The sequence below is a fragment of the Musca autumnalis genome, unplaced genomic scaffold (assembly GCF_047663935.1).
Source record: "Musca autumnalis isolate F117 unplaced genomic scaffold, ASM4766393v1 scaffold_1, whole genome shotgun sequence".
Lineage (NCBI taxonomy): Eukaryota > Metazoa > Arthropoda > Insecta > Diptera > Muscidae > Musca > Musca autumnalis.
Window position 1 is genome coordinate 19,595,247 of NW_027411644.1, and position 27,277 is coordinate 19,622,523.

Sequence of the window (27,277 nt, forward strand, 5' to 3'; positions counted from 1 at the left end):
TTCGCAAAAAAAAAAACATTTTAAAAATAATTGCGCTTTGGATAACTCTTTTGTGTATTCTGGACAATATTTTAATATTTTGGCTGAGTTTTCGAGCAAATTTGGAAAACAACCGAAGATTGGAATATAACCATTGAATCTTCGGATCGTCAAGTTTTATTTGCTGTCCCAAAAAATGATAAGTTCGGTGGAAGTATTTTTTGATGATGAAGAAAATGTACAGGACATTGCATCTATTAGAAGAAATTTGAGGGACAAGTCGAATCCATTGGAATTTTCATCTGCACTGTAAGCTGATGATCATGTAGAAAGATCTGTATTTTGCCAAAGGATGCCGTAGTTTTCGTTGTGGAAACGTTAAAGGATGACTTCAAAGAAAGTTACAGATCAACAGGAATACCCCCACTTTTAAAAGTGTGCGCAGCGTTGCGATTCTTGGAGGACGGAAGTTTCCAAAAGTCCCATGGCAATGATTTCAACAATTGCATGGCTCAATCTACATTGTCGAGAGTATTGAAGGAAGTTGTCCACTTGATAGAGGACAAATTGTGCCAAAATTGGATCGCTTCGAAGTTGACAGAGGAGGAAAAAAAGGCAAAATAAAAACCATTTTTATTCAAAAACGAAATTCCCTGGTGTAGTTGGCTATATAGATGGAGGATGTTCGTCATTTGTACTTATGGGTCTATCTTGTATTGCCACTAAACTTGAGTTGCGTTGTCAGTTGTCTGCGCGACTGAGACGAAATGTTGTACCATTAATGTCAACTCAACTGGGTGGTCGATAAACATGTTATCGATCAGTGTTTTTTCAAACTGGTGACCTCTATTCGCAAAAAAAAAAACATTTTAAAAATAATTGCGCTTTGGATAACTCTTTTGTGTATTCTGGACAATATTTTAATATTTTGGCTGAGTTTTCGAGCAAATTTGGAAAACAACCGAAGATTGGAATATAACCATTGAATCTTCGGATCGTCAAGTTTTATTTGCTGTCCCAAAAAATGATAAGTTCGGTGGAAGTATTTTTTGATGATGAAGAAAATGTACAGGACATTGCATCTATTAGAAGAAATTTGAGGGACAAGTCGAATCCATTGGAATTTTCATCTGCACTGTAAGCTGATGATCATGTGGAAAGATCTGTATAATCAGTAAATTATTTCAGGTTTAAGGCGTATTTTCCATTGCCAAAGGATGCCGTAGTTTACGTTGTGGAAACGTTAAAGGATGACTTCAAAGTAAGTTACAAATCAACAGCAATACCCCCACTTTTAATAGTGTGCGCAGCGTTGCGATTCTTGGAGGACGGAAGTTTCCAAAAGCCCCATGGCAATGATTTCAACAATTGCATGGCTCAATCTACATTGTCGAGAGTATTGAAGGAAGTTGTCCACTTGATAGAGGACAAATTGTGCCAAAATTGGATCGTTTCGAAGATGACAGAGGAGGAAAAAAGGCAAAATAAAAACCATTTGTATTCAAAAACGAAATTCCCTGGTGTAGTTGGCTATATAGATGGAGGATGTTCGTCATTTGTACTTAAACAGAACCTACTGTATTTGTCACCAAATTCATTTGCAAAAGATTTGCTGCTGTCTGCTCCAAAGGCGATAAATTCACTTCTTGTGATGGACCACCACCAGTGGCGTTGAAGTTTCTTTATTTTTGAGCCATTTTCTCTTTCAACTTTGCTTTAAAGTGAATCCAGACTCTCTGCCACTCTTCAGGTGTTTGTGTTGGAGGTCCATGGCTGTTTAAACTGTCCGAAATGGACCTCCACGCTTCATCCGCTGTGGCTTTGGTTTCACCTAAAACCCGAACTCCTCGGGCTAAGTTTGGATTTTCACTCAGTTTATCAATTAATATTTCGAACTGTTGCTTTGACGTTATTTTCACCATATTGATACACAAAATTGATTAATGATGCAAAGAATCAATAATTGTTAACAAAATGTTAATTTTTTCTTCTATTTTACTTCTTGTTTCTTCGAAAATGTTCACTGCAACTGAAAATTGGTGGTTGCTGAAAAATAGTCGGTTTGTCAACTGAGATTCGCAACTTCAGTTGAGAGTTGCCATACGTGGATCAATTTTGACAACTGGCAACGCCACTCAACGATAATTGTTATCGATGATCGACCCCTTAAACTGAACCTACTGTATTTGTCACCAAATTCATTTGCAAAAGATTTGCTGCTGTCCGCTCCAAAGGCGATAAATTCACTTATTGTGATGGACCACCACCAGTATCGTTGAAGTTTATTTTATTTTGAGGCATTTTCTTTTTCAACTTTGCTTTAAAGTGAATCCAGACTCTGCCACTCTTCAGGTGTTCGTGTTGGAGGTTCATGGCTGTTTAAACTGTCCGAAATGGACCTCCACGCTTCATCCGCTGTGGCTTTGGTTTCACCAAAACTCCCGAACTCCTCGGGCTAAGTTTGGATTGTCACTCAGTTTATCAATTAATATTTCGAACTGCTGCTTTGTCGTTATTTTCACCATATTGATACACAAAATTAATTAATGATGCAAAGAATCAATAATTGTTAACAAAATGTTTATTTTTCCTTCTATTTTACTTCTTGTTTCTTCGAAAATGTTCACTGCAACTGAAAATTGGTGGTTGCTGAAAAACAGCCGCTTCGTCAACTGAGATTCGCAACTTCAGTTGAGAGTTGCCATACGTGGATCAATTTTGACAACTGGCAACGCCACTCAACGATAATTGTTATCGATGATCGACCCCTTAACTTCTTAACACGACCACGATTATAACGAAGGAATTTTTTTACAATTTGTTAGGATTTACAGACGAAAAAGGTCTTCTGCTTGAAGACCAAAATGTATTCTGATAGAATATAAAAAGGTCTTCTAATAGAAGACCAAAAGGACCTTCTGCTTGAAAACCAAAGGTATTCTGCCTGAAGACCAAAAAGGTCTTCTTATGGATGACCAAATGGTCTTCTGCTTGAAGACCAAAATGTCCCCTTCTTGAATAATAAATGGCCTTTTGATAGAAGACTAAAAGGTCTTCTAATAAAACACCAAAAGGTTTTCTTATAGAATAGCAAAATGTCTCCTACTAGAAGACCAAAATGTCTTCTGCATGGAGAAGAGGTAGTGATCTCAGTATATTCTATAAAAAGAATATGTTTGCGGCACAGTCAACAAATGTCGATTTATTTTACAACTTATTTCAAGGGACCAGAGACGAGCCCTCGTATTAGTAGATACTTTCTTGCCTAAGACAGATCTTCCGCCTCCGTTATATGTATATTTACTTTTATTATGATTTTTTAATGCCGCATGGCTTGATTATATTTCACTATTCTTTCCCTGCTTTTCTGTATCGATGTATGCAAAGGCGGCGTTATGTGATACACGCGGAATGGTGTCATGTGAAGTGAAGGTGAATTGAAGTGTAATGAATCAAGGTTATGCCAAGTGTGTTACTTAGAATGAATAAATATTTGCATGAAAGGGAGTTGGGGAATGTTCCATACCACACTATGATGTCATAGTGCTGTAATTTAATGATTTTAATTTCTACTCATTGAAATGACCGTTATACTGGGCTTGGAATGAGGTTAATTTTATTGTCGAAAAAAAATCAAATTTCCTGGAATGACTCATATGAACAACAAACAACTTGCGGCAAAACAACTATTTTGATGTTTAGGTTGTTTACCGCAGCCTTAAGGGTATTTCTAATAAAACGCCGTCATATATGGTGGAAGGGTATACTTGAAGGCAAATTCGGCGTAAAAACTGAAAGGATGTTTATACTTTAAAAAAGTGCTACTAGGTTTTTATAACTTTCTGAAAAAAATATTGAAATTTTCTAAGAGTGTTCCAAACGGGGTGTGTTGTATTGGGAAATTATTCAAAAGGAAGCTTAATTGGGTTTTATTTTTATAAAATTTCTTAGAAAATATGGACACACAAACATGAAAAGTGATTAGAAATTGTTTTTTTCGTTTACCATAATTTAATTAACCTTAAGAAGCTTTTGTGTAGTGAAGAGTTTATGAAAATACCTATAGTTACAAATAAAATGGTAGTGTATATTATTATTATGTTATTTAATATAAAAATACAAATTAACAAAAACGAGAATAAGTACACAAATTATAATAAATTTACTTTTACATTTCACGACAACTCTCAATCATACATAAAAAACATACACACAGACATCACACAAAACTTCACATTCTTCATATTAAAAAACCAGAGATAAAAATAATACAAGCATATAATTACAGCAGCGTATCACTTTGGTCATAAGAATATATTTAAATAATAAAAAAAACAAACGACAATTCTTTTCCAATAAAAAACTTAGAAAAAATACTTAAGTTTTTGAATAGTTTATTTAAACCAATCGTACCGACATCGTAACGAAATCTGAACAAAATTCGGACTATACGTCCGACATCTGGGGCCTAATTATGTGAGTCGATTCGATCGAGAAATTACTCGTGAATTTGTTTTCGACACGATAAAGAAACGGCATTATAAGTCTCGATCGAAAACGTTTAAGCATTGTTATCGATTTTTTCGATAGTAACCGGTAATCGAACTGTGAAAACCGGTAATCGAACTGTGAAAGCCTATATTTTCTTAAAGGAACATAATTATAGGTAGATGCCGAAAAAGTATTTATTTTAATTTTGTGAAATTTTTTGAAAAATACTGTGAATAATAATTTCGGAATAAAGTTGTGGTAAGAAAATAAGACAATTATTAATGTTTGGAAATCCTTTTTTAAATTGTTGTGACATATTGCTAATGCATCTACCTTAATAAACGTACGGTTGTTTTGGCAGAATTGTTAGAAACATTTTTGGTTGGCGCAATTTTTATAAGAAATGAACATAAAATTAAAGCTCTGTTCCTTTACGTTCAAGAATCTTCAAGTTTTACCAGTTTTTACTCGAAAAGCGTTCCTTTACTTCAGGCACAATACAATTGATATGGGAGCAGTTTACAACTTTTGCTACTTTTGCCGGTTTTACCATTTTCTGAAGTAAAGGAACAGACCATAAAATAATAAAATGGATCCATCTGTGTTATTCTTGTTATCTTCTTCAGACGAAGAAGATGACAACATTAATTTAATTCGTAAACAAATTCGTTCACACAGTGAACCTTCATCTTTACCGTAAGCTGCGTGTTTTAAAGTATAAATCATGGTACAATAATTCATAGGTAGGCCAGGTATGAGAATCGCCAAAAAAATACAACCCTGTCGCTATGGCTTAAAACGTCAAAATTGTTTTGATGAATGATAACGGATGAGTAAACAAAGAAGAAGAAGAACGAAATGAAAACAAAACAGAGTTGAATTTTTTGATCAATAATAAATATCAACTCTGCATGTCAACACGGTTTTGACAGATTAAGCCATAACAAAAAAAAATTGTAATCAGCTGTTAGCTGTGGCCTACCTAAGAATTATTGTACCATGGTATAAATCATAAATTGATCAATTTAAAATGTATATTATATTTCTTCAAAGATTCAGGCTGACAAAAGAGGCTTTCCGTTATGTACTTTTTTGTTTGGAATTTTCGTGCCAAAGTTCAAAATCTGTCCCCCCAATTTTGCAGTTGGCAACAACGTTGTCCCTTTTGGGAAGTGGCGGTTTCCAATATACTGTAGGGAATGATTTCCTTTTAGGTCTGTGTCAGAGTGTTACATCAAAAATTGTTAAACATGTTGTAAATGAAATGGAGCGAAAACTATGCCCACAACATATACGATTTTCTCCAGAGCAATCTACTATATGTAAGGAATCATTTTATACCAAATATGGAATTCCTGGAGGTTCGTATATAATATTTAATATATCATGCAATAATGAACAACATTATATTAGTAATTGGATGTGTTGACGGAACCCATTTTGGCCTACAAAAACCAACGGAAAATGAGCATATGTTCTTTAACAGAAAAGGTTATCACAGCCTTAACTCTATGATAGTAAGTTTTGTTTATAGAAAATGTTATTTTCATCAAATTTTATTTACATGACTATAGATTTGCGATCATGAATATACAATTTTGGCTATATGTTCCAAATATGGCTGTGCGGCGCACGATCTTTTGTTTGGAAACATTCAGACCCAAGACGGTTGTTGGAGCAGTTATACACCAACAATAACTTTAGAAATGGTTGGCTTTTAGGTAAGCGCTATTGCAATTGTTGATTAAATAATTTTGTAATCCTTTTTCAGGAGATTCCGGTTACCCACTAGAGCCATGGTGCATAACCCCATATAGAAATCCACCGGAGGGATCAGTCGAGGCCAAATTTAATGAAGTGCACTCTTCAGCGAGATGTATTATAGAAAGAACCATTGGAGTTTTGAAGGCCAGGTGGAAAATTCTCTGTCATGACAAAAGAAGCCGGTATACCCCAGAAAAAGTAGCCCAATTTGGAAATGTATGTGCCGCATTACACAATATATGCCTGAAATTCAAAGTACAAGGGTATACCGACACTGATTTTAATGAAGAAGCTCCTACAATAGAAGTAAACACAGGCAACCAAAACAAAGTAGGAGAAAAAATAAGAGATCAAATTAAAAGAAATATGTTTCCAAACTAATAAAAAGTTTGTATTATTAAATAGTGAAATTATTATTTATTTAATTCATTTTTAATACATAAATTTTATAAGTATAATAGTACGTTTTTATTTACTTCAAGGCTCTAGTATGGGTTGGGACTAATGGTAAGTAATTTAATTCGATGGTACTTTAACATTAATAGTACGTTTGCATTTACGAAATCCACTCGATTTCAACAGTCAATTTCTCTGAAATCCATTGAATATAATTTGGGGTGTTAGCAAAGGAATTGACGGCTGAAATTGGGTGGATTTCATAAATATCAACGTACTATAAAGGAACATAATTGAATACATGTGGTACATGTAATTGTAAAAGGTACATATATGATCATTAAAGATAAATTATCGCAAATTTGATCGTTCTTTAAGAATGTTTAACTGTAAGTTTTTTATTTCCAGTTCCACCTTTTTTATTTCTATGTTTGTACGGTGCTCTTCCTCTTTCAGTTTCATGGACCTTTCTTTTAATTTATATATTTCTTCTTTTATTTTAAGCGATTTCGTTTTTGCTTCTATCAGCGATTCCCAAAATATCTTTTGCTCGCGTCTTCCTTCGTCTTGCTTTTCTATATTTTCTTTTAAAAGGGATATCTTTGAAGTGGACTTTGCACGAGAGTTGCTTTTTAGCGATCTGGAACTACTTGTTGGCTGTATGGGACTATTGATTGGTGTTGTGACGTTTGTTGGCATTGTATTGATGCTTTCATCGTCGCTATGGTTAGTTAAATCCAATTGCACTTCATCATCACCTTCTAGAAGTCTTTGAACTTGTGTGCCGAAACTTTCAACAGACGAAAGTCCTTCTACAGGTGCAGATAAGCCAGCAGCCTCCAATATTAGCTCCTCGGAATGTGTAAGCAATTTTTCCTCATAGGGACCCCCTCCAGTCTGTTTCTTGGAAGCTTTATTAAATGACAGCTTCTTTTTCACAATATGCTTTTGGTCTGTAAATACCTAATTATAAGAGTTAACAAAGACTCTGAATTAGAACGATTGCCATAATATTATATGTGTCTAGTTATTTGCAAATTATTGCTAGAAGAAATTTCTGTAGCAATAACTTGCAAGTTTTTAGTTAAGAAATGTAAACAAAGTGTGATAACAGACAACTTTCTGTAACAATTTGTGTACAATCTATTTTTGAATTCTTACCTTTCGCCACAATATTGTATTCTTAATTGGGGGCCCCGCGGCATTTAATTTAGTTGCAAGTTGCTCCCATAAACGATTTGAACATGCCCGAGCTTCTGGACAACTAAATTTTCCTTTGGCCAAAGATGGGTGTTGGGACATGAATTCTGCCATAATCGCTTTTTGTTTAAAATTTATTCTGTTTACTTTTGTAGTCCTAAAAAATAACAACTTTAATTTTGTTTTCTTTGTTTTTCACAGAAATACTTACATGTTCCTCTTATTTCCTTAAACGACTGCAAAAATTTGTGTTTGAATTCTAAATTGAATACGAAAATTATTTTTGTTTCAGTTTTGCTATTATTTCTCAACACAATTTTTTTATTCTTACTTTGTTCAGAAATCTTCACATTTATTAACTAATTTATCTGTTTTTTGCATAAACGAATGCAAGATTCAATTTGCACATTACTTTTCTTGCATTTTCTTTCCTTTTGCTTGTTTACGATTGGTAATGAAGCAACGAGAAATGTCTCGCAGAAAATTGATCGATAACTCGATAATTTTACTCGATACCGAATGTTATCATACCAACTATGGATACTCTGTTCGAAAAAACTCGATATCGACTCACATAATTAGGCCCCTGATCCGAAATCGTAACGACATCTTAACGAAAGTTGTATGAAGTGGTTGACATAATAACAGAACGAAATGTCGGAGCGACATCGGATCGATTTCGGTCCGATTTCGTAACGAAATCTGAAGAAAATCCTTGGGAAATTCGGAAAGGAAATTTCTTTCCGACATTCGTTCCGAAATCGGTGCAAAATCTGAACTATTTCCTCTTTGAAAAATCGTTTAGAAATCGGAACGAAATCTGAACGACTTTGCTTCCGGAATTGTTCAGACGTGTCGGACATCAGACATTTGGTTTGCTGGGCTGTTTCACTAAGACGATTCGAATTCAAATTCGTTTGAATTACTACCAAACTCATGTTGTAGTAGCACATTTTCGTTTAATTCAAAACTTTAATGATTCAAATATTTTTCAAATAACAGAAGTTTGGTAGTAGTTCGAACGAATTTGTATTCGAATCTTCTTAGTGAAACAATGTTTGTAATAAGAAATTTAGAATTTTTATGAAGATTTCGACCTCATTTACGTGAAATTATCAGTTATGTAATGAAAAACTTTTCGACTCGATTACTGAAGTTATCAGGGCAATCATGATTAAAAATTCCGTGCGGAATTTGCTCCTTTTCCCCAATTTCACAATTTTTTTTTTTAATTTTCGTATTTATGTCCAAAAAACCAATATTTAAGTCGATTAGGCGTGAAAATTCCACAATTAGGTGATTCTAATAGGTGTCTAAGGCCATATTTATATTATAGCCTTTTGTAGGGTTAACCTTCTTTATGAGGATTTATTTGAAATATAAGCAATGGAATTGACATTTGAAACCCAGTCGATTTTATAAATCCGGTTATATATAAACGTACTATAAGTTTTAAAACATAGGTTTTTTTAGAATTTCACATTTTTAAATAGTTTTTCGTGCGACAAATTTCAGAGGGAAATATTCATGATTGCACTGTGTGTAATTTTTTGAGTCATGAAAAATTAACATTAAAAAGAACAAGTAAAAAGTCGTTAAGTTCGGCCGGGCCGAACTTTTTATACCCTCCACCATAAAATAGTCTTAATTAAAATGGAATAATTAGTGTCCTTTCACAATTTTAGGTGGAAAAAAAATTTCGACCATGGATAGTTACACCAATTGTCTTAATTATCAAATCTAATCTAAAAAATGTGTTCAGCCAGGTGAAAGGTACCACCTACGGGACTATATCAAAGTGTCAACCTATCTTTATAATTTTTGGTGAAAAAGTTTTGTAACTGCAGAGATCCTCAAAAGTCAAATTAAATTGAGGGTAGTTCCATCAAACAATGTAGACCCTCAAAATGCCGAAAATCGGGAGGTACCGTTATATAGGAGCTATACGAAAAGATGGACCTATGTTGACGAATTTTAGTCAAGAAGTTTCGTGATCACTGAAAATTCAAATGTCAAATTATAGCTAGTTCGATTAAAAATTCTTGCTAAAATTCTCAAAATACCGAAAATCGGGAGGTATCGTTATATGGGGGCTTTACCAAACCATGGACCTATGTTGACGATGTTTGGTGGAGAAGTTTGATGACCACCTCAAATGTCAATTTACAGCTAGTTCGGGTGAAAATTGTAGCTAAAATTCTCAAAATACCGAAAATCGGGAGGTACCGTTATATGGGGGCTATACCAAACCATGGACCTATGTTGGCGATGTTCGGTGGAGAAGTTTATGACCACTGAGAACCTCAAATGTCAATTTACAGCTAGTTCGGGTAAAAATTGCAGCAAAAATTCTCAAAATACCGAAAGGTATCGTTATATGGGGGCTATACCAAAACATGGACCTATGCCTATATCCTTTGGGATATAAGTTTGTTGATTACTAGGAACCCTAAATGTCAAATTATAACTGATTCGGTTTGAAAATGTGACCAAAAAATTCAAAATACCTCCAATCAGGAGGTACCGTTATATGGGGGCTATACCAAAACGTGGACCGATATAGCCCATCATAGATCTTGACCTGCCTGCAAACAAAAGACGCATCTTCCCAAAATTTCAGCGTCCTATCTCCATTTTTGTGGATGCTAGAGTGATTACCACAGACGGACGGTCGGACATGCACATATCGACTCAGAATTTTACGCTGATCAAGAATATACATATATACTTTATAGGGTCGCAAATGATTATTTCAATGCGTTACAAACGGAAAAACAAACTAAATATACCCTCCATACTATGGTGGAGGGTATAAAAAGAAAACACGTGTTCCGCCATCAAATTTCTTTTATAATTTGTTCGCGGATATCCAACCATGGATTTTATGTGTTCACAATTTTTGTTCATTTATGACAAGAGCTACAAATTTGCCTCCGAGAGTAAATCAAAAACTTTATGGGCCTGAAAAAATTATTCATGTTTACATCAAAGGCCCCAAATCTGTTGATCCCATAACCGCAAAACTCCAAGTGAAGGAAAAAACAAGTAAGAAAAGCGTTAAGTTCGGTCGGGCCGAACTTTTTATACCCTCCACCACAAATTTCAGCCATTTCGGTGGATTAATGTGGCCACAACCTTCAAAATACCGAAATTCGGAAGGTACCGTTCTATGGGGGCTATATGATGGCGTGGACCTATTTCTGGGGGAAAGTTTTATACCCTTAAAGAAGACTAAATACCAAATTGCAGCCATCTCGGTGTGATAATGAGGCTAAAACGTTCAAAATTTCGAAAATCGGGAGATATTGTTTTATGGGGCCTATATCAACACGTGGACCTATATAAACATTTTATGGTAGAAATGTTTCTTAGCCTCTGGAAACACAAAATACAAAGTTACAACCGATTCTTTGGTCAAATGGGTCTAATACACTCAAAATATATTAAAATGACGCGTACTTTATAAGGGGCCTTATGTGGGGGCTATACCAAAACGTGGACCTATATAACCCAACTTTGGTAGGAATGTTTTCTGGCCTCTGAAGACACAAAATACCAAATTACAACCAATTCTGTGGTCAAATGGGTCTAATACACTCAAAATATATTAAAATGACGCGTACTTTATAAGGGGCCTTATATGGGGGCTATACCAAAACGTTGACCTATATAACCCAACTTTGGTAGGAATATTTTTTGGCCTCTGGAGACACAAAGTACCAAATTACAACCAATTCGGTGGCAAAATGGGCCAAATATCTTTAAAATTCCTTAAAACGACGACGCGTCACGCGTCATTTTGTATGGGGGCTATACGAAAGCGTGGACCTACATAGCCCGCTTTCAATACCAAAAGTCCTACGTAAATATAACATATTTTCCCAAAATTTCATCAACCTACGTCAATCCGTTCGGACGCTAGAGTGATTTCCACAGACGGACAGACGGACAGACGGACGGACATGGCTATATCGATGTAGAATTGCACGCTGATCAAGAATATATATACTTTGTGGGGTCTACAAAAATTATTTCGAGTAGTTACAAACGTAGTGACAAACTTAATATACCCCCATCCTATGGTGGAGGGTATAAAAACGGCGGGACACGTGAATATAACTTTTTTAGTGTCGCAAATTCTATCTTTCCAGAATATTATTCTTATTGTTATGTATGTATGTTCGTTTTTCTGCTATATCTAGCACTGGGTCTAGAAATGTTGCTGCTTCGAGGGGATGTAAACACAAATCTACTGACGTTAGTTGAGTTGGTTTGACAGTACAGTTGAGAAGGTGCAGTGGGCCGTGCGGGCCTGTGTAGCATGCTGCGCAGATGTTATGTAGGGTATCATCGATCCTTGCCCTATAGGAATTCAGACGGATGCACCATCCCGAGCGTGGTAAGAGGGTCCTATCCACCATATGGTGATTAGGATGGCTCGCATGGTAACAGCCGAGCAAGTATACTGCAATGAAAGCATGCCATGGTATTGCGTTGCTGTACGGGAAGAAGAATTTTGTCTCCTCATGTAGTTGGTCCCCTGAAGACATGGGAAGGCATCCTGTTGCAGTTCTCAGCGCGGTCTTTTGTCAGTTAAGATAGTTTTCCATAGCGTTGCACTTATATTTGCGGATCATACTGGCGACGCATAGCTCACCACACACAGCAACAAGGTTTCTTTATCTGCGCCCCAAGTCCTCCCGCTAGGAACTTGAGGACCATGCTCCTACATCTCATTCTTGTCGGAGGTAGCTGTGGCATACGCGCAAGACGTGAACATGCTGTCGAAAGTTACCTCTATAATTTTGGAGTAGTTTGTGGTCTGAATTCTGCTAACATCGACGGTGACAATCAACACTGTTCTCACCTCTGCCGTACATGAGGTGAACAGAGTGGCCGTAGATTTAGTGGCGGATATTCGCATATTGGCTTCAAAGGACCGACAGCTTATGCGAATTATCGAGATGTTCGTTTTATCGAGGTACGAATAATCGTGATTCTACTGTAGTACTCTTCTCTGTGCCCTGTCACCCTCGGGCTGCCCGACAAACTGTCGATTGAAATAACATGTGCACCTCACTTCGGGTCTTTTGTTGGAACATGGTGGCGTATTTTTTTCAGAGTAATAAGAATCATACGCCTCATGGGTTCCAACTTAAAAAATACAAAGTATTTATAAAACAAAAAACAAAAAGTTAAAACATAACGAAAAAACCAAAACAACGGGTTTTCTAATTTACTCTACATTTTCACTCGCCACTCTCCGAAAGGACCTAATTTTTGCTAACACGAATTTGTTCCACCGCGTAATCATTGGATATACTCAAAATGAGGTAAGTAATTTCCTGAATATTTAAGCCTCGCCAGGGATAACAATCTTGACGCGATGCGGGGGCTTAAGGTCACAGTTTCCACACTCAACACCCTGGAAGTGTTGAGTTGGGGAACTGTGACCGACCAAAGGTTATCCAAGTAGCGGTCTCCTACTTATTAGAGACCCCCTAACGCCGGGGTGTCAGGCGAAACCGTGCCCATCGGTGTTCTAAGGTTTGCAGTTAGGGTACCAACTGTATTAGAACGGAGCCTCGTTGATACCTGGGCATCTCAACGCAGTAATGGCTTAGTTGTCATGTCCTTGCCATGGTACAGGAGGGCTATGCCATGGTGGACCTCACTTCCCCCACTAAATCTATGACGTATGGAGAGCAAAAATTTAAACAAAAAAACAACCAAAACTAATCCGATTGATGACAACAATGCAATGCCAAAGGACAATTCTTCAAAATCTATTACCAAGTCTGGGGCAACCCAGTCAACGGTTGACGGGACGGTAGTGTCGGGAGGGGACGGACCGAAGGTACCCACTCTGGGAGCTGTCACTGACAGTTTGGCTGAACAAAGCCGGAAACTCCTGGAGATACTGGAGCAGACGTTGGCCCTGCGTCTCAGTCAGGGTGGCTATTCCACTGGGGCCGAGGACGGCTCATCGGATGACGAAATGAACACCACAGTCATTCCAGCGACTGTAGTCAACGAAGAGTCGGCCTCGACCTCAGTGGAAGCAGCCACCTGTATGAACTCTGGACCAACCGATGCACCAGCTACCCAACCATCGGCCGTAGCCGATGTTGCTGGCTCAAAAGGACTGGCTGCTGTTGAGGAAGGAGCTCCGACCAAAATACCGGCCGGGAAAGCTCCCACCACCTCAGATAGCTCTGCTAGTAAATGGGCCAAAAAGAGAAAGGCGTACCACAGAGCAATGCACTTCCTCAGGAAGTTCATTGACAGGGAACCCTCATCTATAACGCTGAGAGAATGCAAGCTGATCAGGATTAATCTCAAGGTAGTGAAAAAGATCGAAAGATCTCACCCTCACTTACCCAAGGGAAAACCTGATATCAGCATGCTTTCTCTTATTATGGCAAACGAAGAGGTTAGGTCAATGCCTACATCGACTCCCACAGCCCCCAAGGGCCAAACTGGGAGCGATGTTGACATGATCCGTAAACCATCAAATGATTCGCCTCCTTCGACCTCAAAGCTCTCTTCAAAGGGATGTCCCGTCACACAGACAGGGCAAACCTCAAAGAAGAAGGCAGCCAAGCCGAAGGGGACGCATCATAAGAGTTCAAAATCTGGGAAGTCCGACCGAACACCGGTCTCCGCACCTGGGGGAGCACCTACCAAGCCCAATCCATCTCCACCAAAAATCGCGGTGAAGAGAGACAGGTCAATGGAGGAGCCACTCCCCAGTGCAAAGAGGCCCACTTCAGGTCAACAACCCATTATTCATACCTCCCCAGCCGGTTGCCCTAAGACTGGGAACAGGAAAGATGCCGCAGCCAGTTCAGCCTCACAAGCTAACTTGGGCCACAAGGAATCTTCCAGTTCCCATCTCAAGACCAACAGCAGGGGAAAAAGAACAAGCAGACCGATGGTGCCGGATGAGTTGCGAGCAGCGGTCATCGATAAATCTGACCCTGATTGGATAATCAGAGAGGATCGATGGCTACTTATCGAAACTCGTCTGCGTGACATCGTGTTCGCAGGAGAAGGGGAACCTCCTAAACACACCCAATTTGGCAGTGCCGCTCCATACAGAGGCGTTAGGGTCATCTGTTGTGAAAATAGGGAATCTCTGGATTTCCTCACTTCCACGATAGAGGGTCTTGGCGAACTCTGGGAGGGATGTCAATTGGCAGTCGTTGGGGTCAACGAGGTCCCTTTCAGAAGAGTGTTGTCAGCTTGGGTGCCACCTCCACCTGTGGATCCCGCGCGCATACTGACCATACTCGGCAGACAAAACCCCAATCTCCGGACCAGCACATGGAATCTGGTCAGCCACAATCCGGAAAATGGAGGTGTTGCCATCAGGGTGTCAATAGACACTCAGGGGCAAGAGTACTTAAGGACTCGTGAGGGCAAACTACATTTTGGTCTAGGATGGATCAGATTCCGCCTAGGACGAAAGTAGTGGAGGAACGGAGGCAGCAGCCGCTTCGCATAATGCAGATTAATCTGCATCACTGCAAAGCGGCTGCTGCTGAACTTCTTCTAGCCCTCAAGAAGTCTGAAGTTGACATCGTCTTAATCCAGGAGCCTTACTTATACAAGAATAAGGTTGCTGGGTTAAACGATAGCAACTACACCACCTTCGCCACATCCAACGGGGACAAGGTAAGAACCTGTGTAGTTGCTAAGAAGAGCCTTAAACTAATATTCCTCTCTAATTTCAGCGGAGGTGATATTACGGCTGTAAGGATGGAATGCAGCTCCCATGGAGCCACCATATTCTCGTCCATTTACATGCCATTCGAGAGCCCTGACCCACCGGGTAATGACGTGGAGAAGCTTGTCAAAGAGATGGGTAGCACTTGCCTCATCATCCTAGGATGTGATGCCAATGCTCACCATTTCCACTGGGGCAGCAGAGACACAAATGCCAGAGGTGAGTCCGTATTCGATTTTATCTTAAAATATAATCTCAGAATATGCAACAGGGGAAATGAATACACTTTTCAAAATAGAATCAGGGGGGAGGTTATAGACATAACCCTCACTAATAAAGACGAATCTATTATCAGTGACTGGAGGGTATCGGAAGAATGCTCCTTTTCGGATCATCGGAAGATATTCTTCCAAGTCTCTGTTAATGGCATTCGACAGCCACCATTTAGAAATCCACGGAAAACCGACTGGAACAAATTCAATGAACTAGTAAGCTCCAAGCTGGGAGTGTCACGATACCCCCAAACAGCCACAGAGGTTAATAGTGCAGTGAATCACGTGACAGAGGTTTTGGTGGACAGCTATGAGACCGCCTGCTCACTCACTTACCCAGGCAGAAGATGTCAACCGGTCTGGTGGTCGAAAGATCTGGCTAATCTCAGGAAGATTAGCAGAAGGCTCTACAATAAAGCCAACAAAACGAAGTTGTCCACAGATTGGGAGAACTACAAGGTATCTTTCAATAAGTACAACAGCGAAATAAAGAAGGCTAAACGCAGATCTTGGGTCTGCTTTAGCGAGTCTATAGAGGGAGTAAAGGATGTAGCCAGGTTTCGTAGAGTACTGTCGAAGGACCCTAAATCCATCGGCAGTATCAAGCGGGATGATGGCACATGGACTAACTCCGGTCTAGAAACTCTGGATCTCCTGGCCAAAACCCACTTTCCCAACTGCATGGATGCACCAGATCGCTCAGCCGATCCACCAATGTGTAACCAAGCCACAGGGGAAGTGAGTGTCATCGAGGAGATCATAAGTCACACAAAGATAGCTTGGGCGATAAACACTTTTAAGCCCTTTAAATCACCTGGTCCAGATAGTATCTTCCCTGCTATGCTACAAAATGCATTGGAGGTGTTGATACCACACCTGGATCATATTTATAGGGCCTGTCTACGTCTATCGTTCACACCGGTTCTGTGGAGGGAGGTCACGGTGACATACATCCCCAAAGCGGGGAAGTCAAGTCACACGCTTCCCAAAGACTACAGACCAATCAGCCTATCTTCCTTTCTATTGAAAACGTTAGAAAGATTGCTTGACCTAGGAATAAGGTCCAAACTTGGAAACAGTGTTATTAGTCCTGCCCAACACGCCTACATCAAAGGCAGATCGGTGGAGACTGCACTTAATGAAGTCGTTGGTTTAATCGAGAGGAATATGATGGGCTCAAACTATACGTTAGCAGCGTTTCTAGATATAGAAGGCGCCTTTAATAACGTCAAACTCGAATCCATCCACAATTCACTCTTGAACTTAGGTGTTTCCACTACACTGATCAATTGGATCGATGGAATGCTTAGCGGCAGGATAATCAATTCAAATATCGGTGAGACCTCCATTCGGAAGTCTGTCACCAGGGGCACACCACAAGGAGGTGTATTATCACCACTGCTGTGGCTCCTGGTGATTAACGAAATACTTAAGGAATTTGACCAACTACGTATAAAGACTGTAGCTTATGCTGATGACGTGGTCATAATGATCACAGGGAAGTTCCCACAAACGCTATCGGAACTCATGCAAGGAGCTCTGGACAAATTATCAAGATGGGCACACAACAATGGACTTGGGGTGAACCCATCTAAGACAGAGCTGGTTCTATTTACGAACAAGAGAAAAGTCAAACCATTCACCCTACCAACGCTGGATGGAGTGGCCCTAAAGCTCTCCCTAGAGGCCAAGTACCTTGGCATTATCCTGGACCACCAACTAACGTGGAAAAGGAATGTCGAGGAACGTGCCAAGAGAGGACTTATAGCCCTTTATTCTTGCAAGAACTCTATTGGTAAGAGTTGGGGTTTGAAACCACAGGTCATACACTGGATTTTTACGGCCATAGTTCGACCCATTCTAACTTATGGTTCATTGGTATGGTGGAATGCTTTGAGTAAGACATCCCTTCTCCGTAAGATTAATGTCGTTCAAAGAGCGGCATCTCTTCTAATTACCGGTGCCATGAAAAGCACCCCACAGGCTGCTCTCAATGTATTACTGGATCTTCATCCGATGAATCTCGTAGTACAGGAGTTGGCAGCAAAGAGTGCTCTCCGACTCAAGGAGTTAAATTCATGGCGTAACTTCGACTACGGCCATGCTGCTAACTTACGACAATCTGGACTATCGGTGGGTTTGGAGGTAATCAGTGACTATATATCACCACAATTACACTTCGACGACATTGAAGGCTGCAAGGTATCAAAGGCAATCTGGCCCAACCTCTCTAAAAGGAAGACCACTTCCCTACTCTCTATGAGAAAACCCGATCTAAAACTAATGATTGGAGTTATCACGGGACACTGCAGGATAAGATCAATGACCTGCAAATGGGATAGAGATGACCCCACGGACTACTGCAGATTATGCGAAGACGAAGAAGAAACAGAGACGATTGAGCACTTATTATGCCGTTGTCCAATGCTCAGGACCAGGAGAGTTCAAACAATGGGTGAACACACATTATCATCTCTGACGACATTCTGCCAAGCCGAGCCGACAACACTGCTTCTTCTCGCCAAGGGTCTGAAGTGGCTTCAAAACGAACAAATTACAGCATTTTAATACTGCTAACCTCCTTACTCGCTCTCTCTCTCTCCTTACAAATAATCTCTCAATCCATAGCACTTACTTAATCATTCTCAACTATCCTCTAACATACTTAATTATTCCTATTTCCTATTTCTAAACTCGATATGCTATTATTTCTTTTCTTTTCTCCTACCCTTACTATAGGATGAACACAATGGACCATAAGGTCTGCGAGTGGAGTGGCTGTCCAACACGACAGCTGCGCGTCCTTTAACCTAACCTAACCTAAGCCTACGTACCATCAATGTAAAACTGGTATTGTGCCCTTCGATCCGTTGGACTCGGCGATAAAAAGACAACTCTCCAATTCCTAGAGTGATAACAATAGACCGACGAAGAGAATTGACTCGAAAACATTTTACTATAATGATATTAAAGAATGTATTTTCTTTATTTTACCTATAATATAAATTAATAATATTAATATAATATGTACCATTTATCCTATGGTGAAAGGTATACAATTGTGGGCGTTCTATGATAATTACTACTTAGATTGTAAACGTAAAATTATTTGTTGCAAATATGATGCCTGTGAAGGATATATGTTCTGCAAAATTTTGTAATAATCTTCCAGAGATTTTAGTACACGCACCTGAAAGGATATAAACATAAAGAAGAAGAGTTTAAGGTTTTGTGGACATGATTTGGGTGATGCTTTAATAAACCAGAGAATTGGTCGTTGCGTTCTATTGAATTTGGGTTCTTTGTCATCGACACCGTGCTGCTGTGCTTAGCATGCCCGTTGTGCACAAAAAGATTTGTGAGTTTGAGATCAGTGAAGGTATGTATTTATGGCTTTAAAGACTTATAACAAAAAGGTTTACTCTGAATCACATAATGGATAGCAAGTACTCATACTAACACCCAGAGCCTTATAGAACCGTGACGCTGATAAAATATAAAGAAAATCAAAGGCATGGGCACCTATAAATTCAGGAAGGCACGTAGAATTACCATTAAAATTGTGCCACTGAAAAGAAAGTTCTTTTCATTCTCCACCAAAGTGTTGCTAACGAAAACTTCAGGACTTTTTACCTACTTCTTTCTCTACTACTAATTGAGGACTTTTTACCTAACTCCATCTCTTCAACGAAACTTTTGACATTCAAAATAGGAGAGCATGAAGAACATACTTACAATATATTTAGGTTCCATTACAGACTCATGTTTCAAGGCCAGCAGCCCAAGGTTTAAGGCCAAAAGGTAAATTTGTTCTTTCGACAAATCGGCATAACGCACAATCCTGACTAACAGTTCCATGGAAAGTGTGGCTTGTAGCTTATATTGTTGTATACTGCCCAATTGGCTCAAACATCTCAGGATTTCTTCAACAACAAATGCACAAAGATTATTTACTTCACCCAGAAATTTGGGATCATGGCCATAGAGGTCATCATTGGAAATAACTGTAAAAAAAATGATTTAAATTATTTGTTTATTTTAATTAGAAAATAAGAACCTACCTCCCGGTATGTGATATGGAAATGATTCCAAACTCTGTACATACAACATATCCAAGGCATTCAGGTAAATATTTGCCCGCCCACTTTCTTGAGCAAATGAATATTTCTGGATAACATCCAGCAGCAGGCGCAACAAATACAATACCCCCTGGTCCGGACTGTCTGGTACCAACACCAATGTGGCCAACATATTATTGAGAAATGATATTAGATAGCTATCCATTGTCCTTGATTTTCCATCAATGTCTATGGTATTTTGCAATTCGGGAATTAAATTTAAAGCTTCTTCAAAACATGCATCTGCCTGTCCCAAACAATTGTTGACCAATGCCACCTGTCCACTTAGTAAATATAAATCCATCTGCTGTTGTATTGATGTAATACTGGGAATTGTTATAAAACAAAAGGCCACACATGCCTTAACAAAACTTAACGTTTTGCGGCTGTGTTTGTATTGCACAATTTGACATGTTTCCATGGCCAGCTTATTGACGGAATGTACGAGAGTATTATAGACACTGTCCAAATTGGAGAATGTGCCGCGGGCCTCAACATAGAAACTCAGTTGTTTCTCAAAATCTATACCAAAATGAACCTTGCGTATGAAACTGCATATAAGATTGGATATTTGACGTCGTTCATCTTCGACTGTTAGGGCGCTGGAAGATGAAGAAGATATTTTGTTTATAGAAAATTTACTAGAAACCATTGTTGATTTAACACTTACTTTACATAATCATTGAGTATTTTGCCAATATACATCAAGGCATTTATAACAATGGGATCATTGGTAGAGTCACTGCCATTACGTTTGTAAATATCCAAAATGTGCTTACAGGCCTCCACCTTGAGGGACTCTTTTTGAAACAAGTCCAAATATACTAAAAAATGTTCCTAAGGGAGAAAAGTAATAAGAGGTGAGTAGCCTAGAAAATAAGAGGAGTAATAATAGATGAGCAAAATAATAGCCGGGCATTTCATACCCTTGGAGTTTTGAGAAATTCATACCAAGTCTTAGAAACGAACTTGTGTTCTTTATGATGTTAAGACTTACTTGCACCAGTAACAATTCGATATTCTTTTGATACTGCAGTACTTTATCGAGAATATTCCTCAACTGTTGATGGTGTTTTTCGCATACTGTCTTTGAGATTGATATGCGGGTGTGGATCTCTCCCAGAAAGCGGTTAACTTCTGAAATCTAAATAAACGTTTATTATTACTCAGAAATATTTATCATATTGATGGACATTTACTCACCGGCATATTTGTGGCAATATATTGAGCCCATGATTCCACACTTATTATATATTCATTTGGATCGGTAAAGGTGTTTATGGTCTTAAAGACTTCTAGCAAAAAGGCTTGTTTCGACTCACAAAGGGGAGAGCACGTACTCATACTAACACCTAGAGCTTTAAAGAGTTGCGATTTGGAAATACCCTCGGTGGAGGCAGATAAAATATTAACAAATTCAAAGGCATGGGCAGCTATGAATTCGGGTTGGAAAGCATGCAGAATTGCCATTAAAATTGTACCACTGAAAGGAAAGTTTTTTCATTAGAAACGTTATAAAAGGATAGTGACATAACCTTACTTATTTTTTATCATTTGCACATCTTTAAGTATCTCTTCATTATAGAGATTATTTTTGTGTACCAAGGCTTCTAAGATAAAATTCAATGCTGGTCCATATAATGCCAAATAGTATGACATATCTACCCTTTGCCGGTTCAACTCGGAACGTATTGCACCGCTAAAAATCTAAAAGGAAAAATAAAATAAATTTAAAGATCAGAACAATATGTGACTTCAGTTCAGTATAAGACCTCCTCGAGGATCTCTGTGTCATGATTCTTTCCTCTTGGACCCTGATTACAAAAATCTATAGTTTTCCTTATGAAAATCCATACTTTCTGACGTATGGACCTTCAATATTATTTTGTTGTTGTAGCAACGCAAATATAGGACCATCAACTCTACAATAGACGACCCAAGGGGCCATCTACTCTACAGTAGACGACCCAAGGGGCCATCTACTCTACAGTAGACGACCCAAGGGGCCATCTACTCTACAGTAGACGACCCAAGGGGCCATCTACTCTACAGTAGACGACCCAAGGGGCCATCTACTCTACAGTAGACGACCCAAGGGGCCATCTACTCTACAGTAGACGACCCAAGGGGCCATCTACTCTACAGTAGACGACCCAAGGGGCCATCTACTCTACAGTAGACGACCCAAGGGGCCATCTACTCTACAGTAGACGACCCAAGGGGCCATCTACTCTACAGTAGACGACCCAAGGGGCCATCTACTCTACAGTAGACGACCCAAGGGGCCATCTACTCTACAGTAGACTACCAAAGGGGCCATCTACTCTACAGTAGACGACCCAAGGGGCCATCTACTCTACAGTAGAAGACCCAAGGGGTCATATAATCTACAGTAGACGACCCAAGGGGCCATCTACTCTACAGTAGACGACCCAAGGGGTCATATACTCTGCAGTACACGACCCAAGGGGCCATCTACTCTGCAGTACACGACCCAAGGGCCATCTACTCTGCAGTAGACGACCCAAGGGGCCATCTACTCTACAGTAGACGACCCAAGGGGCCATCTACTCTGCAGTAGACGACCCAAGGGGCCATCTACTCTACAGTAGACGACCCAAGGGGCCATCTACTCTACAGTAGACGACCCAAGGGGCCATCTACTCTACAGTAGACGACCCAAGGGGCCATCTACTCTACAGTAGACGACCCAAGGGGCCATCTACTCTACAGTAGACGACCCAAGGGACCATCTACTCTACAGTAGACGACCCAAGGGGCCATCTACTCTACAGTAGACGACCCAAGGGACCATCTACTCTACAGTAGACGACCCAAGGGGCCATCTACTCTATAGTAGACGACCCAAGGGGCCATCTACTCTACAGTAGACGACCCATGGGGCCATCTACACTGCAGTAGAAGACCCATGGGGCCATCTATTCTACAGTAGACGACCCAAGGGGCCATCTACTCTACAGTAGACGACCCAAGGGACCATCTACTCTACAGTAGACGACCCAAGGGGCCATCTACTCTACAGTTGACGACCCAAGGGGCCATCTACTCTACAGTAGACGACCCAAGGGACCATCTACTCTACGTTGGACGACCCACGAGGCCATCTACTCTACAGTAGACGACCCAAGGGGCCATCTACTCTACGGTAGACGACCCAAGGGGGCATCTACTCTACATTAGACGACCCAAGGGGCCATCTACTCTACAGTAGACGACCCAAGGGGCCATCTACTCTACAGTAGACGTCCCAAGGGGCCATCTACTATACAGTAGACGAACCAAGGTGTCATCTACTCTACAGTAGACGACCCAAGGGGCCTCTACAGAAGATGACTAAAGGGGCCATCTACTCTACAGTTGATAGTCCAACATTTCAAACACGGCTGGAGAGAAGTCTCCCCTACGTCTTCGATCAGCTTGGCATGGTTAACTGTGTCAAAGGACTTCGATAGGCCTAGGCTCACAAAAACGTATACTTTTTTTTACGGGCTTCAAGAGCTTCATAATGGTACCCACATAGCCTTGGTAGTCTTTCAAAACAGTGAGATAAACTGAGGTTTACTTATGGAACTTCGATGGTCCCTCTTAACTCGAGAAATATTAAAATACTCAACAAAAAATATATTTCGTTGGAATTCCTTCAAAATCATTTGCGAGAGAGGGAGTTAAAGTGTGCTTGTCCTAAAATACAAGTGGGATCTACTTACCGTTTGGTAAATGTAAAGAAAATCTTTAAAATTTTGATAGATATACGTCTTGTTAGGAGTGTGCAGGAGGACACCTGTTCGCACCAAATAACAACGTGCATAAACTGCTACCAAGGGGTCCCCAATGCCACGTAGAGCCTTGGTTAAACGCAACAACGCATCGTCGTAACTAAATAAAGAGAGAAATGTTAGAAAGGAATTTACATTTTTGATACGGGTAATTCAAAAACTGAAAGGGGCGTTTTCTAAAATTTCCGGGTTAAATTACCTTTCATTTAAAAATTCATAACACTTAAGAATGGCCATTTCCACATAGAGTCTTGGTAACAGCTCCCTAATTGAGGCAATTTTAAAAAACCAATTTTGGCAGGTATCTCGTGCACTGTCTGCATTGGCCTGACGCATGGATCTTAAAATAGAATTTTATTACTTCATTAGAATTTTTGCATTGTTTAGTAGCTTACTCTGGTCCCGAGGTGGATTTTTGTTTAAGCCTGTCATATACTAATTTACCAAAAATATCCAAAATATCTGTAATCAATACAAATTGACTGGGATAAAATGAGAGCACCGAAGTATCGGCCAGTATCTTGGAACATTGTATGGCAATTTTTAATGCCTTAACACGTTGATCGTTATGCCAAGATTGCACTAATTCATGATTCAACTGTTCTATGCGTTGTATATACTCCTGTTGGTTTAAATCCATCATGTGACGCACAGAGCCATCTTCAAAATCATCGAGTTGTTCTAGGCGAAATTTTACCTTATCGGAGACAACAGTTTGGACTTTGACTAAAGAAAGAGATTACTACCAACAACTCCGCTTTAACCATAGATATCGCTTACTTGTATCTGGTCCCAACTGTGATGAAGTTGATGTGGTCAAGAAACTCGTTGATATTGAAAGTTTCTCTGAAGTGGTAAACTTGTTAAGTATAGTCAGTCTTCTAGAACTCCAATTGAGTGTGTCCTCCCCAACATCTAAGGATTCTTTGTCACGTATTTTCGATTTGACCTTTTTAAATGATTCCTATAAGAAAAGGCATCGACTTAGTATCTCTTAATAATATTTCAAAGGATTCCGTTAATGTTCTTACATATTCCGACGCCATTTGAGTCAACGGATCTATAATATCCTGTTCCTGTTTGGCAAATTGTGACAATGGATCCAGTGCAGCATCCAATGTTGTTTGCAGCAAGGGATCCGCTAATACTGACATACTCGATGAACGACTACTGGCATTACTGCCTAAACTAGGAGCCCGAGTGCCTTTACTATCCACCACGGTAACCAGCTTCAAAGGATGTTCGAAAGTTTGATAACTTGGAAAATAGTTTTTCGTCACCTCATACAGGCGTGGTGCACAAATCCTTTGTGAATGAAATGAGGAAAATTAGTAAGTACATATGTATGTAGATATATGAATATTTTATATGTTTCACTGGTAATAATTTTGGAAAATTTATATATTTTACCAATCACTAGCCATTTTCATGGATATTATTGTTAGTTTTCGGCTTAATAAAAACAAATTTTGTTTATCTTTAAAGTAATCAGCTGTTCTGAAGCCCTTCCGCCGTATAGGGTTGCCAATTATATTTTTTGCCCATCACAACGAAATACGCTCCCTATCAGCTGATTGTTTGTTGTTAAATTTAAAAAAATCGGTTGTGTCACGGGTCGAAAAGTTAAAATTTAAATAAAAAGCATTAAAATGTACGTATTTTTCGGCAATGAACCGCTAAGAATAATTCCTTCTTGGATGTGAAATATACGATTGTGAAATTAGTGACTTGTACTGCAAAGTGCTTCAAGAAATAACGAAGTTAACTAGCTTTGGAAAAATGCATCGGCCGTCGAGAAACTGATGGCGAATTAAAAAAAAAAAACAACAAACAACTTTTTCTATAGAACAAGCCTACCTTTAGGCCGCTGTATACGCTTAAAAATCTATTCTGCCATTCAATCTCACATCGAGGATTCATTAAAGACGTCTTTATTTCTTCAAGGACTTGGATGTCGGTTCATTGTTTGTGTTTTTTCCGTTTAGTTATGTATATGAACTTGGATTGAAGAAATTGATATTTATTTTAAACAAACAGTAAATTCAACATTGGAAATTGCAGTGAGTACCTACATATTAATCTTGGTCATGTAATATTTTCATATCTTTATAATTATTGGCTTAAGTTTTGCTTTGGGAATTTTTTTTCAATGGATTCAACTTTACGACCCCTAAAACTTCGATTCACGATGCCGATGCCGTCAGTGTGGATTATTTTGATTGATTTGATCTTGTAAAGCACTATCCACTGGGATGTTAAAAATTTCTGCCTTATGTATGAAACCTATTTTTGGTACGATCGATGATCTCAAACATTTCTTGCTAATTTAATTGCCGATCTGGCATTAGTAACCGTCATTCTGGAAATCTTATGCTACTAGAGATGCCAATCAGAGACCTGGCCTGGTTAGGAACTCCTTTGTCCATTTCGAGCACTCGAAAGCAATTAAACTAAAGCCGTCAGTTTGATGCTTCATTCATTTAAAATTTTCGAAAAACTGAAGTGGGTTTGGGTTTCAAATGTAAATTCCATAGTGCAAACGCCAAATAAATCCTCATGAAGTGGGTTAACCCGGCAAAAAACTCTAGTGTAACCGTACTATAACGACAGCTATCCCACAATTACATCAGTAACCCTGACATCACCATTCAGTCAGTTCATCGCTTAAACCCATAACATCTTGGCAAACACACATTCCAATAGTGATCACTGTACCTGTGATCGCTGAAGCCTAATGACTTCTTAGAGCCGGATATGCGCAACTTTGGGAACTAAAACAAAACCACCGGCATGCCTTCACAAATCATGTTGACAATGCCATCAGGCAACAGCCGCCCCCCATGTGCCAGAAAGGGAGAGAGGACACTGAGGAACACAATCTTTCGGGCGACTAAGCGACATATCCCTGCAGGCAGAATTCACACAGCAGCTGCACGATTTACAGACGAGCGCCACCAACTACGCCAAATCTCCCTGGATAACCAACGGATTGTAACCCTGACGGCTGTAATCAATACTCTCCTAAACCAGCACCGTTGTTAGATGTGAGTCAGTCATCATGACAACAGCGAAGCTGTCGTCGACAATCAAATGCCTATCTGGCACCAGCAAACCCCCAGGAAATATATATGCACCAACAAATTCTGCCAGCAATTCATTGCTCATCACATCCTGTGGAACCGGGGCATGAGAACCAAATTGAGAAGACTAAGGAAACTCCAACATGGTCCCGATGACATTTCTGTGATCATGCTAACACATCTTGGCCCAATAGCTCTGAATTATTTAAATTATTTTCTAATATGAACTAGATCGGCTCACTCCTTCGGGTACTTCCCAAATTATTTGCAGATGTGCAGTTCATTGTTCGCAAATGTGCCTGTCTAGGGTCGTTCGGAAATTTTTACCAAAGGTAATTCTCGCGGCTAATATTACGACAGTATATTTTATAAGTGAGTCCCCGATATTTTCCAATCTTTGCACATCGTAATCGTTCTTTCGAACTTACGTCAAATTCGAAGATGGGCTATA

General features: G+C 39.4%; 2 protein-coding genes across 3 annotated transcripts; both read right to left on the reverse strand.

Moving 5' to 3' along the window:
- Positions 1 to 6,762: 6,762 nt before the first annotated feature.
- LOC141390385 (uncharacterized) lies at positions 6,763 to 8,256 on the reverse strand. Of its 2 annotated transcripts, XM_073963294.1 has the most exons (4): positions 8,162 to 8,256; positions 8,042 to 8,089; positions 7,792 to 7,987; positions 6,763 to 7,593 (listed from the first exon to the last, which is right to left on the reverse strand). In XM_073963294.1, coding segments are annotated over exons 2-4 (810 nt in total). In that variant the 5' UTR covers positions 8,044 to 8,089; positions 8,162 to 8,256; the 3' UTR covers positions 6,763 to 6,981. The 2 variants fall into 2 exon arrangements, with proteins under 2 accessions (XP_073819395.1, XP_073819396.1); XM_073963295.1 differs by having other exon boundaries at positions 7,792 to 8,089.
- A 10,526-nt stretch (positions 8,257 to 18,782) lies between these two features.
- Positions 18,783 to 25,237, reverse strand: LOC141390386 (VPS35 endosomal protein sorting factor-like). Its single transcript, XM_073963297.1, has 13 exons — positions 25,157 to 25,237; positions 24,778 to 25,051; positions 24,527 to 24,710; positions 24,142 to 24,472; positions 23,946 to 24,086; positions 23,678 to 23,846; positions 21,490 to 21,656; positions 21,153 to 21,432; positions 20,947 to 21,093; positions 20,620 to 20,786; positions 19,893 to 20,551; positions 19,567 to 19,835; positions 18,783 to 19,021 (listed from the first exon to the last, which is right to left on the reverse strand). The coding sequence occupies exons 1-13, from the start codon at positions 25,174 to 25,176 to the stop codon at positions 18,914 to 18,916; spliced, it is 2,916 nt and encodes a 971-aa protein (XP_073819398.1). The 5' UTR covers positions 25,177 to 25,237; the 3' UTR covers positions 18,783 to 18,913.
- Positions 25,238 to 27,277: the final 2,040 nt, after the last annotated feature.

Bases quoted from the DNA above. Each gene is read 5' to 3' on its own strand.
- LOC141390385 (XM_073963294.1), bottom strand. The intron at 7,594-7,791 runs GTAAGAATTCAA...TCTTATAATTAG, and splicing joins ATACAATATTGTGGCGAAAG to GTATTTACAGACCAAAAGCA.
- LOC141390386 (XM_073963297.1), bottom strand. From the start codon at position 25,176: ATGAAAATGGCTAGTGATTG. The intron at 21,657-23,677 runs GTAAGTAGATCC...TTTTCCTTTTAG, and splicing joins TTCTTTACATTTACCAAACG to ATTTTTAGCGGTGCAATACG. The intron at 21,094-21,152 runs GTGAGTAAATGT...ACGTTTATTTAG, and splicing joins ATATTGCCACAAATATGCCG to ATTTCAGAAGTTAACCGCTT.